The following is a 13,283-nucleotide window of genomic DNA, read 5'->3' as shown; positions in this document are numbered from 1 at the left end:
GGCTTTCTCAACCTGGAGGTCACTAAGTTGAAGATTCTCATCGCTATTTTCGTCTGGTTGCGTCATAAGCATTAGCGCTGATTACCCTCAGCAGGCGCTTTCAGTGAGAAAACGGGAGGTGTTGACGACATCACTTGGAGCGTTATGCGCAGATAATCGGTGACAGTGAGATTAGCGTCATTAGGCTGCTGCCACGTAGGACATCTATCAAGGCAAACAAAAGCTACAACTATTATTGCACCATAGTTTTCGCCTACCCTCTCATAGATAGCCAATCTTGTGGAAGATTTGAGAAAGCGATGGGATTTCAATTGGTGACTGGTGCTTGATAAGGCGAAGATAATCATTAACTATTCTACATGCACCCCACGTGCACAAAAAGAATAAACGCTTATCGAAACCGCAAGAATTGCCTTTTTTTTGCGTTTGTATTTTCATCATTTACGTTTTTACGAAACAGGAGGTAACAGATATGGCCAGCTTGCTAGTTTAGACATTCTAAAACGTTTTCTTTTTCTATTATGCTGCCATAAAAAGTAAAAATTAAGAGCACATATCGATCGGAAATGTCCAAAATTTAACAGTGTAGATGGCTTCCTTGAGTGTACTCTGATACCACCCATCGAGCCGGCCAATCTATGCCGAAGCCAGTAAAAGACTCAGTGTCCTTGTTAAGGCTCCATGTTGACCTTTGACCACAGGCGAGTAGCGGAACACTATTCGGCTAAAGCATGGCAGACCTCATTCAGACCTATTAAGGCGGAAGCCTTTAATGTCTCATCGTTGTAAGCAGCAGTTGTCGACAGAAAATGTCACGCTTTTCAATTGGTGGAAACGGTCGTGACGTCACAGTGCGCGAATTTCAAACGGGGCCAATTGTACTTTGGCTAGTAACCATGCAACCAATTGAAGGGATCGTATAGTGATGCTCCAATTAAGTGGGATGAGCTTAATTAATTGCTTAATTACCCAATTAGCCTAATTAGCTTTACTAGTCACGCCATATAAATAAATAAAACCGATTAAGAAATTCGTCGAGCTCAGGAATCGAACCCCGATCTTCGGCGTGAGAGACGAGCATGCTATCCACTCCGCCATGCCAGCTCGATGGTTTAGAATGAACAAAGGCGCGTCTAGTGAATATGGTGTCTTCACTCACTCTCATCCTCCTCCATTCCCTTCCCGCGAGGTTTAGGTGTCCACCGACAAATGAGAGACAGATACATTTCCTTTCCTCAAAAACCAATTTACTGACGAGCGAGGCGTAGAACCGAATGGGCGATGGCATTCTATGGACTCCTTGGCAGCGTTGCAAGACGCTGTCGCGTTCCACTCTTAGGGGCATCAGTGACCACACTTTAGGTCAAAAAAGTACTGCGTAATTTCCTTTCCTCAAATACAATTTTCATTTTCTTCATTACGGCTCCTCTTTATCTATCTTCTTTCACTCCCACTTCCTCCCTTCCTCTACGGTGCGGTTCAGGTGTCCACCGAGATGACAGAGAATTACTGCGCCATTTCCTTTCCTCAAAAAGCGTTGCGTTCAAAGGGAAAGGCATCGCGCTGAACGGGTGGTGTTCCGTGGACTCCCTGGCAGCGCTACAACGCGCTGTCGCGTTCCACTCCTAAAGGCGAAGCTTAAGCGTCATTAATTAGCAGTTAATTAGTGTTCAGGCATTAATCAGTAATTAACCATTAATGAGTGATTTGTCATCACTTAGTACTCAATTATATGTGACGCCACCGGTGCCACAGAAACAGCGAAGGTGGTGCGGAAAACGCTTCCGCCTCTACCCACTTTAGACAGTCAAAGTGCCCCCTGAATTTTTTTGAGGCGGCCGGTTACTGCTGCTTTTCAGACTTTTTCCTGAAAACTTTCCTCGTGATAAAAGTGCGCCTTATACGCAATGGTATTGAGACCGCGTTCAAAAACCTCCAGAGTTATTCGCGCTTACTCGCCATTTGAGCTGCTTCTTTTGTTCTTAATACAAAGCTCTGCTTGGTCCCCAGGTATGTATAACGCAACAGAATTTGTAAATACCGCACTCACCAAACGATCCCGGCACCCTTTGTGCAGTGAAGGAGCAAACATCGGAATTCATCCACACGCTTCCGACCTCGTCTAGTTCACCGCGTCCGCCCTCCTGTGGGAGAGTAAGAAAGAAGTACTCCGTCTTTGAGAGACGGCCCAGCGAGCGATGCATCAAAGAGGCCGCCCCAGTTTCTTTTTTTAATTTTTCGCTCTGTCCTAGCAAGCTGCTCTCGTCACGATATTCTCGGGGGCAAATATCGTAAGCAAATAAAATTTTACTCGAAACAAAGCCGAACAATAATGCGTGAAAAAGAAAAAGAGTTTTTTCAGCATCCATCGTTCCTTGTCTGTGTGTGCTTTTCTTTTTCGATGCCCTAGCAGAGTAACTGTGTGTCCTGCAGGCTATCTCAAGCAGAGAGTCGCGGAAACAAAATATGTGCCAGAACATATAAATCAGACTGGGAAAAAAATGTGAAAGAAAACAAAGAACTGCGAGGGGCACGCACAGAGAAATCAACTAACGTGGTTGTGTGCGGGGCCGCTGTGTGCGCCGCGCTGCTATTTTCCAAGAAATTATTTTACGGACCATTGCGCGCCTTCTCTTCATGCCCGGGCCATCGCTCAGGCTGCGCGTTGCTGGCGCAGCCGCTAGTGTGCTGCTTGCTCGCCAGAAATGCGACGCCTGCCTTGGGGGGATTTGGACGCCGTCCCGCAAATTTATGTCGCACGAGAATGTTTGCTCTTGATTCTGGGTTTCCATTTTGGTCTGCCTCGAGTTACCAGCCTGCATTACTTTTTTTTTCTTCCGTTGCGTCTCCCGCGCATTCCTTGAATGTCGGTAAAGAAGAAAAATTGAGATAGTTCTTTAAAACTGTCTTTACGTGGCTCTCAAAGCGCTTTAGGCGCTTTCGCAGAGCTATAAATGTAACGGAGAGCTAAAATGAAGCATGTGAAGGATGAAAAAACATGAAAAGAGTTTGATGCGACCTTCACGGGTGGAGAACACGCTAAGGCCAAAAGTAAACAAATGCTTTCGACATTGTAAGGTCATCTTTGACCATTCCGCTAGCGAAACGTTATTTGCTATTTTGTCCGTTGAGTTTGTTGGTATCTCTTGTTGCTGTGTTTAGAACATATTCCTATTGTTTGTCAGAACTTTCAAAGATAGCCTCTTATATTTGGGCAAGGGAACAAATAGGGTGGTTCTCTAAAATTAGAACCGCTCTTGTGTTCTTGAATGGGTGCGTGCGTTATTTTTTTTTTTTTCGTTTCAAAATTGAGCTTCCCACTCACTGTTCGTTACGCTACAAAACTGGTAGGATAAAATCACTTCAGGTGAACGGGTGAATTCGTGTGAACGGCACAGAAGGTCTTCGTTTGTACTTGTTCAGCGACGTGTACAAAAATTGACGATCTTCACCATTAGAATAAAATATAAGATCGAAACATTCAAAATTAGTTAAAAAGTGGCACAATATACAATTGCATTTATTTTTTCAATCCTCACACAGCCAGCAAAAAAATTCATCAAGTTATGCATCGTTAGAATGTCGTTTTACGAGGATAACAAAAAAAAGAAATCCTGGAGAAAGTTAAAATTACTCTATATTATTTGTCCAGTTAGCCGATTCGCGTGCCATGGTCCGATAGCCATGGAAGATGCGACATATAGAAACTAGTAATAAAAGTTCAGTAAAGGAACTTAATCATTGAGAATGACTGAGCCTGTATAACACATAAGTAACTGAGTTAAAGAATGGCATGACCAATGTTTTTGAAAGAAAAGCTTATAGTAATTAAGATTTCGTGGTCGAACTTAACATGATTCGAAATGTCTTCAACTAACAGTAACGATGTACAGGGTCAATGGCGAGAGAAAAGTGCGATACGAAACACCAGAAACTTAGCATAAACTGCGTTTATGGATGTGTCACCAAACGTCTGAACGCGTAGTCTTAGTCGCGCCTATTTTTATTCCTACGGTGGCATTTCATGCCACGGAAACAGTAACGTTCAGTATCTTCTTCATTATTTGCTTCAAAGCACAATGAATTGAAATATTCCATTGATGCAGCCTAGAAATCGCAATGCAGCATAAGAAAAGTGCTTTCTTGTATTGAGCCTTGAAGCTCACGTCTAGCATTTTTCCGAGTTTCCTGAGTCTCCAGAGTTCTCTTCCTGCTAGCCTTCATCGCTCAGATTGGCCGCATCTTCTCGTGTGGGTGGCCTTGTGCGCTTTTTTGCGCACGGGTACCTTCCGTGGGTTTTATTGGCCAGTTTATGCATATGTGCGTGTCCAAGTGTACATACGGGCGCCAGTATGCGCGTGTTCTTGTGCGTGAGTAAGGGGGGGGTGGGGGGGGGAACAGCAGCGTCTGGGAAGGTGAGTAAAGGGGGGGCAGCGTTTGTGAAAGAAAAGGATGTGGGCAGAGAGCGAAAAACAAAGAAAGGAAACACTTAAAGCCTATTTCCACCTCGTTAATGAGGCCTTCGAAACCATTAATTACACCGCACTAACTAAGCCCACATATCGCACAGCGTGGTGTGGCTCGGAGTAACATTCTGCACGCTCACGAGCGTCTCATAAAAAAGAAAGCAACAGGAAAGGCATAAAGATTAACGCATTGTTGGCGTATGATTTTGCCGTTTACTCATGCTTCGCCTATGCTGTTATTCTTTTCCAGTGCGCTAAAAATGCGGAGCACCCTTAAATAATAGTGCGCCTTCATTCTCAAGGTTCTGCTCCTGCACTGTTCTTTCGTGGCTTTATAAGTCTCTATATCACTGAATAATGCTTTAGAAATTCAAAATAATAAATCTGGTGCACGAAACAGCTTCTCTGTTGCAAAACCGATTGCTGCTCGCGAAAATGGCCTTCTAAGCGCAAGGAAAAAGATTTTAGTCTTCAAATATTCCTGTCACTATCCAAGCTCAATTAATTTCCTTCATTGTGCTTTCAGAGACTCCGGACCCGCCAGACGACATCCGCGTCGTAGAGGCGACGAGTCGCCGGATATCGCTGCGCTGGAACACGCCTTTCAATGGAAACAGCGACATTCTCGGATACTTCGTCCAATGGAAAGAGGTTTCAGGTCAGTTGTCGTTCCTGTCAGTAGAGACGTGAGTGTGAGCCAAGCAATTTCTAGGCAAGCATGCTATACATACTTACAGCCACGAGACATTCGTGAGTCTCGGGAACACTGTTGGCGCTGTGAACGAGATCACAGAATCGAACTGATTACTATCAAACAGTATTTATTCGCGGTCATTGGCACAATATCGAAGAAACTGAGCGAAAAGACACAACTAGGCATAGCAATAAGGGAGTTATTACTCATTGACATCCAACCGAGCGCAGCCATACTGCTACAAAGTAAAGCTATACAGCTTTCTCAGAAACCGCGCAGTTGAAGAAAAATTCGCCTGGTTCCGGGGTTCGAACACGGGACCACCGCTTCACCGGAGCAGTCGCTCTTCCAATTGAGCTAACCGGGACGGCAAGCTTATGGTAGCCATAAAATATAAGCAAGCTTATGGTAGCCATAAGCTTGCCGTCCCGGTTAGCTCAATTGGTAGAGCGACTGCTCCGGTGAAGCGGTGGTCCCGGGTTCGAACCCCGGACCAGGAAGAATTTTTCTTTAACTCCGCTGTTTCTGCAAAAGCTGTATAGCTTTCCTCTTTAGCCGTATGGCTTCACTTGGGTGGATGTCAGTGAGTAATTACTTCCTTATTACAAATCTACTCCACCTTGGGGGATTCCCAACACATTTGATCAGCACTGTTCCCACTTCGAGTTATTGATCATTTCGCTCTCGCCCTACCATAAGCTTGCCGTTCCGGTTAGCTCAATTGGTAGAGCGACTGCTCCGGTGAAGCGGTGGTCCCTGTTCGAATCCCAGACCAGGACGAATTTTTCTTTAACTGCGTGGTTTCTGAGAAAGCTGTATAGATTTTTTTTTGTAGCCGTATGGCTGTGCTTGGGTGGATGTCAAAGAAGTAATTACTCCCTTATTACAAATCTACTCCACCTTGGGAGATTCCCCAAAACATTTGACCAACACTAGGCATAGCTTGATGCGTGTTCAATTTCGCTTCTCAAAATATCGTCTGCTCACGGCACCGACACGCTTCTCTACTCTTCAGTGCATTCCGCGTGAGAGCCCACACACTCAACCTGACTTCCTCGCACTTGTCTAAGAATGCTGAAAAATTTGTTAGAAAATATCGATTAGCTTTTTTATCGAAGTTCCTTGTATGACGTTGATTTCAGGGAGTGCCGGACCATTTTAAAAGACATACAATTTCAAAATAAGATGTAAGCTTTTGTAAAAGCCATAATGTAATTTTGTAGTAGCCACTGGAGGGTAGAAGAACTCTCCGAAAAAACAATATTCATATCAACAGTCACCGAAAAATCATGTACTAGGCGGCATGAATTGGCAGGCACGTCAAGCCATTGTGCAATTCAACCCATCTATAGTGCAAACCAGTTCATTTAATTCCTTCTCCTTCACGACCAACCCGGAGTAAAGAAGACTCATGCGTACTTAATAAGAAGTCCGCATGGTGGATGGAAAAAGGTAGAATGTAAGGCCTAGAACAGACTTCAATGAAAATAAATGTGTGCGGGCAAATTCTTTGCTTGCCCCACTTCTTTTCAGCAACGCTTCGAAAAAAGAGAAATAGATTTTTGTTTCTCGTCGCTCAGAAATAACTGTCTATTTTCATGATATAGAACCTGAACACTACCAAACCGTGGAATAAAGACGGCAGCTTTGAATGATAAATCAAGCAATAGAACTTGCATCATCAAAGACTTGCATTTCGCGAGGGTACTTTAAATGTAATGCCCATATCTGAAATCAAGAAATATGCTCCCTGGTTTGAAAGTTTCTATTTTGTTTTTTTTTTTTTTCGTAACAGGCTCCTGGCAGAAAGATGCGCGGCATGTGGAAGTTCCAGGCTCGAATACATCGGCAGTTTTGGATGACTTAGAGCCCATTACTGCCTACCATCTACGCGTTCTCTCCGTAAACAAGTTTGGTAGGAGCGAGCCGAGTCCTATGATTTCAGTCACCACTGACGAGGAAGGTAAGTCGAGCGCTCACCATGATACGGAATGGAGGTTTAAAAAGAGTGAAAGAAAGAACAATCTTGAGCGAAGCTACCGATGCCTAGATTTAACAACGCTTCATCCCCCACAAGTGCCTTTACGACTCCTAGCGGATAAAGAGAAGCACCAACTATGTTTGCATGTTGACACACTCTTAGGCGGATTCCTGTCCAACTTTTTTTCTCAATTTTCAAGCGTAACACAAAAAAAGTGAACCATTTCTCCAGCAAACCTACGATTTTCGTCTGCCGGTAGCCAACTTATTCTTTTCGCAACTATTTTCCAGCAGGTCGTGACCTCTCATCTCAGCGACGCCGTGCTTTCGAAATCTTTCTCATTCCTGAAGGCAATCTTTCTTTACGCGTCTTTTCACCTCGCCAGAGTTTTGGAAGCCTTTTGCAAACTTTTTACTGCATCTTAAATCACAAGGTTCTCTCTGATCCACGCTGCCAGGAAACGCTGACTCATTTAATTTGGGGCTCCCTGTGATGCGTACTGATTTCTGCAGTGATTGCGATCGTGCAGACTCACAAAACAGGCACATTGATCGCACGCGACTGGCGCGACATTGCGGCTGTAGCGGACAGCATCAACATTGCACCGCCAGTTGCACCACATGCGAAGTGCGGCACTAGTGTAAAATATTCTAGAATAGCGTCTGCTGAGAAACAGCTTAGAGTTTCAAATCCACACCGGCCGTTCTTTGGAAGTTTGAGATAATAAAGAGCCACTTTTTGCAAGTTCTTCACAAATAACGTTGATTTAAATATGCGGTCTTTTTCTTAGCACTCCCATAGTGTTCCTAAGCTTAAGGCATAGAAACAACGAACGGAAGAGAGGGTGGTAAAATGCCTGGCACGTCAACCAGCCAGAAAACAACCAGTTATAAGAAAGAAACCGAGAATGGCTGCGTCTTAACTGTTGCGCTGTACTAAGAAGCACAGCTAAAACGCGTTGCTCGGGCTTTAAATGCTACCGAATTTTAAACTTCTTAGGTGTTAACCCAGTGCTACACCCCATTTTATGTTTTCTTACTTCTTTATTTCTTAACACCTCGTGCTAAAAGCCGTAAGTTTACTACAGCTGAGCCTTTAGTTGGCAATTTTTCTTTCTCTTTCTCTTCAGTGTGCCTACTGTTTGGATAGAGTGATGCACTCACCGCCAATAGTCGAAGTTGTGAAATGGCGCAAGCGGCTGCATTAGGGTTCCATTCAGCTGCAGCCCTCAAGACAGGCGAGACGAGTAGTTAGATGCCCTGAGTCGGGAAGAGATCAACGTCCACATGCATAATTTGCGGCATGTCCCCTTTTCTGACAGTTTCTCACGAGTGTTAATCAGTAAAACTCATTTTATTCGCATTCGTGAGTTAGATTTTTGCAACCACTCTCGGTAACTTGAGCTGCCTTGAGCGAAATGGCAGACGCTTGGGAAGCTTAGCGGGAGGGCAGGGGTCTCAAAGTTGAATCGGTTTGGTTTCTTGTGGTTTAACGTACCAAAGCGACACAGGCTATGACGGACGCCGTAGTGAAGGGCTCCGGAATTTTCGACCAACTGGAGTTCTTTAACGTGCAACTGACGTCGCATAGTACACGGGCCTCTGGAATTTCGCCTCCATCAAAATTCAGCCGCCGCGGCCGGGATCGAACCCACGTCTTTCGGGCCAGCAGCCGAGCGCCGTAACCACTGAGCCACCGCGGCGGGTTGATGCTGAATCAATACTTAGTTGAGGATAGTTGAGAAAAACTATTTCGTTTTTATGCAAGTTTTTCAGGCTTTGATGAATGTTCAGTAACCTCATTTAAATGACAGTTTCATGATTGGCTGCAACAAAAACCTCGAACTGGGGTCGCTATTCAAGTTAAAACGTTTGCTCCTCAAAGAAGATCTATCCCCATTTTCTAGCTTCAGTTTAGTGTCTTCCTAAGCGCTGGTGCCTTGAATGTTGAAATTCTCTTTTTTTTTTTGCAGTACCTTCAAAGCCACCAGAAGATTTAGTTGTTGTGCCAGTGACGTCACAGACATTGAAGGCCTCGTGGAAGGTGACTATCAACTATATATAATAGCTATGAAAATAGACGAATGTCTCATTCGACGGTTAAACCTTTAAGTTCTTAATAGCGCTTAGCCTCAGTATAATGGAAGTGTTAAAGTAAAAATCAAAACGCAGGGCAACAAATTGAAAAACGTTACTTTACCATTCTTGAGTCATCATCCTATTAGTTTTTTTTTTTCGGTCTTTCAGAAATCCTATATGGCATAATACCTGCCTGGAAACCGTTATAAAAATTTAGTGCGAAATAAGATTGAGGAACATCGCCTCGGCGTCTACACCGTTTTTGTGCCAAATAGTGAATTCGCCAACGTTTCTGCAAAATTCTACAATTTGGTTCTGGTGCTTTGTTCGCAGCCCCCTCCAAACTTTTCCGCTCACGGTCGCATTCGTGGCTACTACGTCGGATACAAACCGGTCGGCTCCGGTGAGTCGTTCGTCTACAAGACCATCGACGTCCTCGATGGCTTCGTGCCAGAGATCAGCATCAACAACCTAAAGCGATCAACCAAGTACAGCGTCATCGTACAGGCGTTCAACGGCAAAGGCGCCGGGCCACCATCCGCTGAAATTACAGCCCAGACATTTGAACACGGTGAGCACACAGCCAGAATATTACGGCACTGTTCATTTCGTTCATTACATAGATGATTTACCATTTCACAACCGGCAAAAAGCACTGTTGATTTCGTTCATTGCATAGACAGTTTCATATTTCACAACCGGCAAAAGATATCAGCAACAAGCTTCATGAGTAAGCGCTATTATGTTCTCAACAAAACAAAAATCATTGCCAATAGGGGTTTCTTTGCAGTCTGTAGAATTGAATATCCTGGAGACGGGAAAGTGTTCATTCATTCTGAGTACTTTAACGGTTTTTTTCACTGTTGCTTGTTTGTTGAGCAAAGCAGATATCCGTTCCTTAAAACTACATTAAATACATTTCTATTAAAAAAGACACAGAAATGCAACCCTTTTTGAATGTCACGTTCTTTAATTAGCATTGATCGATGGTCACGAATTAAAATAAAATTTTTACCATTAGCGAGCCAGTACGTGAGTTCTTTGCACTTTCTGTTACCTGCGTAGGTAATAACTTCTTGGGTCAACTCATAAGAAAAACAAAAGTGCTTAAGGAAATCTTACTAAAATTAAGTGCATGCTAAATATGCACGTTCCTCTGAAGTTTTGTCAAAGCCACGACCTTTCAACACGCAATGGCAAGGCATTGAAGCACTGAAGAATTTTACGCGTTTTTCCTCAGCCAGAAAATCTCGTTCACGTTGTGCAATAGGCAAAATGTGAACATTTACTCGGAGTGAGGTAAATGCATGCAGGATGAGATTTATGTGGAATTGCGTTACCTTAACGTCCTTTGCTATATGGGCGATTGCGCAGATCCGCCCCTTCCTCCGGTAATCCACATCGTGTCTACCTCGACAAGTGCCGTCACAGTGTCATGGGATGTCTCCCCGAAAGAGGCAAAACCAATTACAGGTGGGTGTATTTATTGATTGGTCTTTGTAACTAGGCGTGTCTCAAGTTCCCGCTGTCATTCTACATCAAAAGAGGCAGAAGAGAGGGGCGCCTTGTTGCAAGGTTGTTTCGCAGTTTTATTTTTTAACTTACGGTGGGGGCTCATCTTGTTTTATATGTAAGGGCCCAAGCACTTCCCTGCAGGTACCGTCAAAACGTAATCAATACGAGAAGAAATTGAATCGATCTGTTGCTTTTTCCAGCTTATCGAACGGCTGCTCAATACAAAACAACAAATGAGATTTTTTCTTAGTCCACATATGTGCAGTTATTCGTTACCATAAGATAAATTTAATGGTGTAGATGGTTTTCCTGTATCCTGATTTAAAGCAATTCTGGCATAGGCGAAAACTTCACATTTCTTAAAAGCTTGAGAGACTGTTTCCAGAGTATGAGACAATACGGTTTAGAAACTTCAAGAAAGCGTTTTCTGCGCGCCTATCAACAGGGTTGTCTACAGAAAGACCAATAGAATATTCGCGTTCTGAAAACTTGCCTTTCTAGATCCAAAACACTTTACACAGCGACAATAATGGTACCATCGGACGGAGCTAATTGTTGGAACTTCTCATATGTTCTGCTGCAGATTAAAGGAAAAACCTTCGGTTATGCAACATTGCGCCACTAAACCATACATGGGCCAAAGCATACACGAGCTAAAACAAAGGAGGATTAGTACAAGCCACAGAAAGCGCGAAATGAGGTTGAGTTGTGGCGCTTTCGATAACTGTGACACTGCAGCCGGACACGAGCGGTAAAATATTTGCTTTAGACAACTCCGTTAACTTGGTGTTCTTTGCGAATGCTTGGGTAAGAGAACTAAAGAAGATACTGCTTCAGTAAAGCGGCCGTTACACTCACGACGAATTCTTGAAGTTTACGGCTGGCGCGTCATCTTTCAATGAATTTGATTTGTCGTGTCAATTGTTCTGTCGCTACAACCCTTAATTTAATTTCGCTTATCTTTTTTTGCTGTTTCGCATGCGTCACCTGCAGGGCTCGTGTACTCTCTTATTTTTCTGTGTCTGTGTTCTTTTAGTTCTTTTTTTTTAATTTATCTGTAAAACCTTGCAAGATAATCTTTCTATTACGAAGAAGCAACGAAGCGCTAGCTTGGGACCTTCTGTAAAGGACATCCTTGCTCTGACAGATTATGCTTAAGTGTTTTAGCGGTGGTGGCGTAGCTTAATTGAAGAATATATTTTTAAACAGCCGCTATATCTAGCCGACTAAAGAGATAAGGATAGTTTAGACAACCATTCCTACCTCGACGGTTCCTCCAAAATTCTACAGCTCTCCGCTTCGCTAGTTTAGATGCCTTCTCCTCTTGTAATAAGGTTAGAGCCAGAGAGCACCTCATCTATAGCGACATACCCCGAAAGACAGGCGAACAAAACTTTTGTGCCCTTTTTCCTCAGAAGGCAGCGGTTTATGCAGGGTGCATTCGCCAGCCACTCCAGCAACTCGCTCTAGAATGCAGGCTACAGGTTCTCAAAGAGGCGCCGCACCTCGACGAGTATCAAATAGAGGCCCCCAAAGTGATCCCACTGCGAAGCGAGCAATAGGTCTGGTATTGAAATAGAGGTGGCGTTGTTTCCGAAAGTGTTTTTAGATTGCAATGGATGCGTGTCTATTGTAATATGTAAAATATAACGCGTATTCATGAGCATTCGTACACCTAAGGCTTTCTTCGTAAGGAAGGCTATACGATGCATAATTTTGAAGTAAGTATCTATAGTTCTGACAAGAAATTGTGCACAATCCGGCGCATGTTTGTGATGACCATCAATAACAATGTATGTAAAATTGATGATATTATTTGTCATTTGTCGTTTCCTTTGATCGTGCGAAGAATGAATGTTGAACTGTATTCTGCTCTGTATCTAGCAGCAGATCCATGTTTATCTTGTATTTCGTACTTATATGCAAGCCTGACAAAATCGGTCCTGTTCGCCGTGAATTCACACAAAAGTGCCGTTAGCGTCAGGTTTAGAGAGCCCGCGAAACGCACACAGGCGATTTCCGCTTTACAAGAGCTCCTTTCAAACCCACAGCTACAATAACAGTGCAGTCATATGGCATATGAAGTCGTATGTCGGGTCGTTCATTATACATGGGGAACGCTGGAGCGCCAGTGCGTGGGTATTGAAGAAATGTAGGAGACAATGCATGTGCACCATCAACGTTATACCTACACGTCCCCCTCATCCCCTCTCCGTTCACGGTCCTTTATGTGCATTATTCATGATAACGTTCACCTCAAGGTGCCGTGGACGAGACAAGAAAAAGCTACAGAAACAGGACGGCAAACACCGCCTTAAGACGAACACGCCCAACTTAAGGGTTTGTGCTCTTTGAGCTGTATAGAAGAATGTCCATTCTGCGAGAACATAAGCGCAGCCCCATGCATTTATATACCACGCATATTATAGGCTTCGGAGGATGGGACGAATGGCAGGTGTGAAAGATGCGGTTACTGCACGCTACGTCAGCCAGTCATATGTATTTTCTTCAATACGAAAGACATACTTCCATGATCAAAGCCATGCACT

At 43.8% G+C, this 13,283-nt stretch overlaps 1 protein-coding gene and 1 non-coding gene across 2 annotated transcripts in view; both read left to right on the top strand.

Annotated features, from left to right (window-relative positions):
* LOC149371621 (cell adhesion molecule Dscam1-like) overlaps positions 1-13,283 on the top strand; it is a 398,608-nt gene that overhangs the window by 334,143 nt on the left and 51,182 nt on the right. Inside the window, exons 15-19 of the mRNA XM_089565877.1 lie at positions 4,993-5,124; positions 6,956-7,123; positions 9,114-9,184; positions 9,553-9,790; positions 10,594-10,692. Of these exons, the coding sequence (XP_089422003.1) occupies positions 4,993-5,124; positions 6,956-7,123; positions 9,114-9,184; positions 9,553-9,790; positions 10,594-10,692 (708 nt within the window). The remainder of the gene's footprint in view (positions 1-4,992; positions 5,125-6,955; positions 7,124-9,113; positions 9,185-9,552; positions 9,791-10,593; positions 10,693-13,283) is intronic.
* Positions 5,587-5,660, top strand: TRNAT-GGU (transfer RNA threonine (anticodon GGU)). The gene has a single exon. It is a non-coding gene; the product is annotated as a tRNA-Thr (tRNA).

This window comes from Amblyomma mixtum, chromosome 1, assembly GCF_055824585.1.
Source record: "Amblyomma mixtum isolate Tamu chromosome 1, ASM5582458v1, whole genome shotgun sequence".
Lineage (NCBI taxonomy): Eukaryota > Metazoa > Arthropoda > Arachnida > Ixodida > Ixodidae > Amblyomma > Amblyomma mixtum.
Note: the sequence above shows the minus strand (reverse complement) of the source record. Positions and strands in the feature narration are given on the sequence as shown.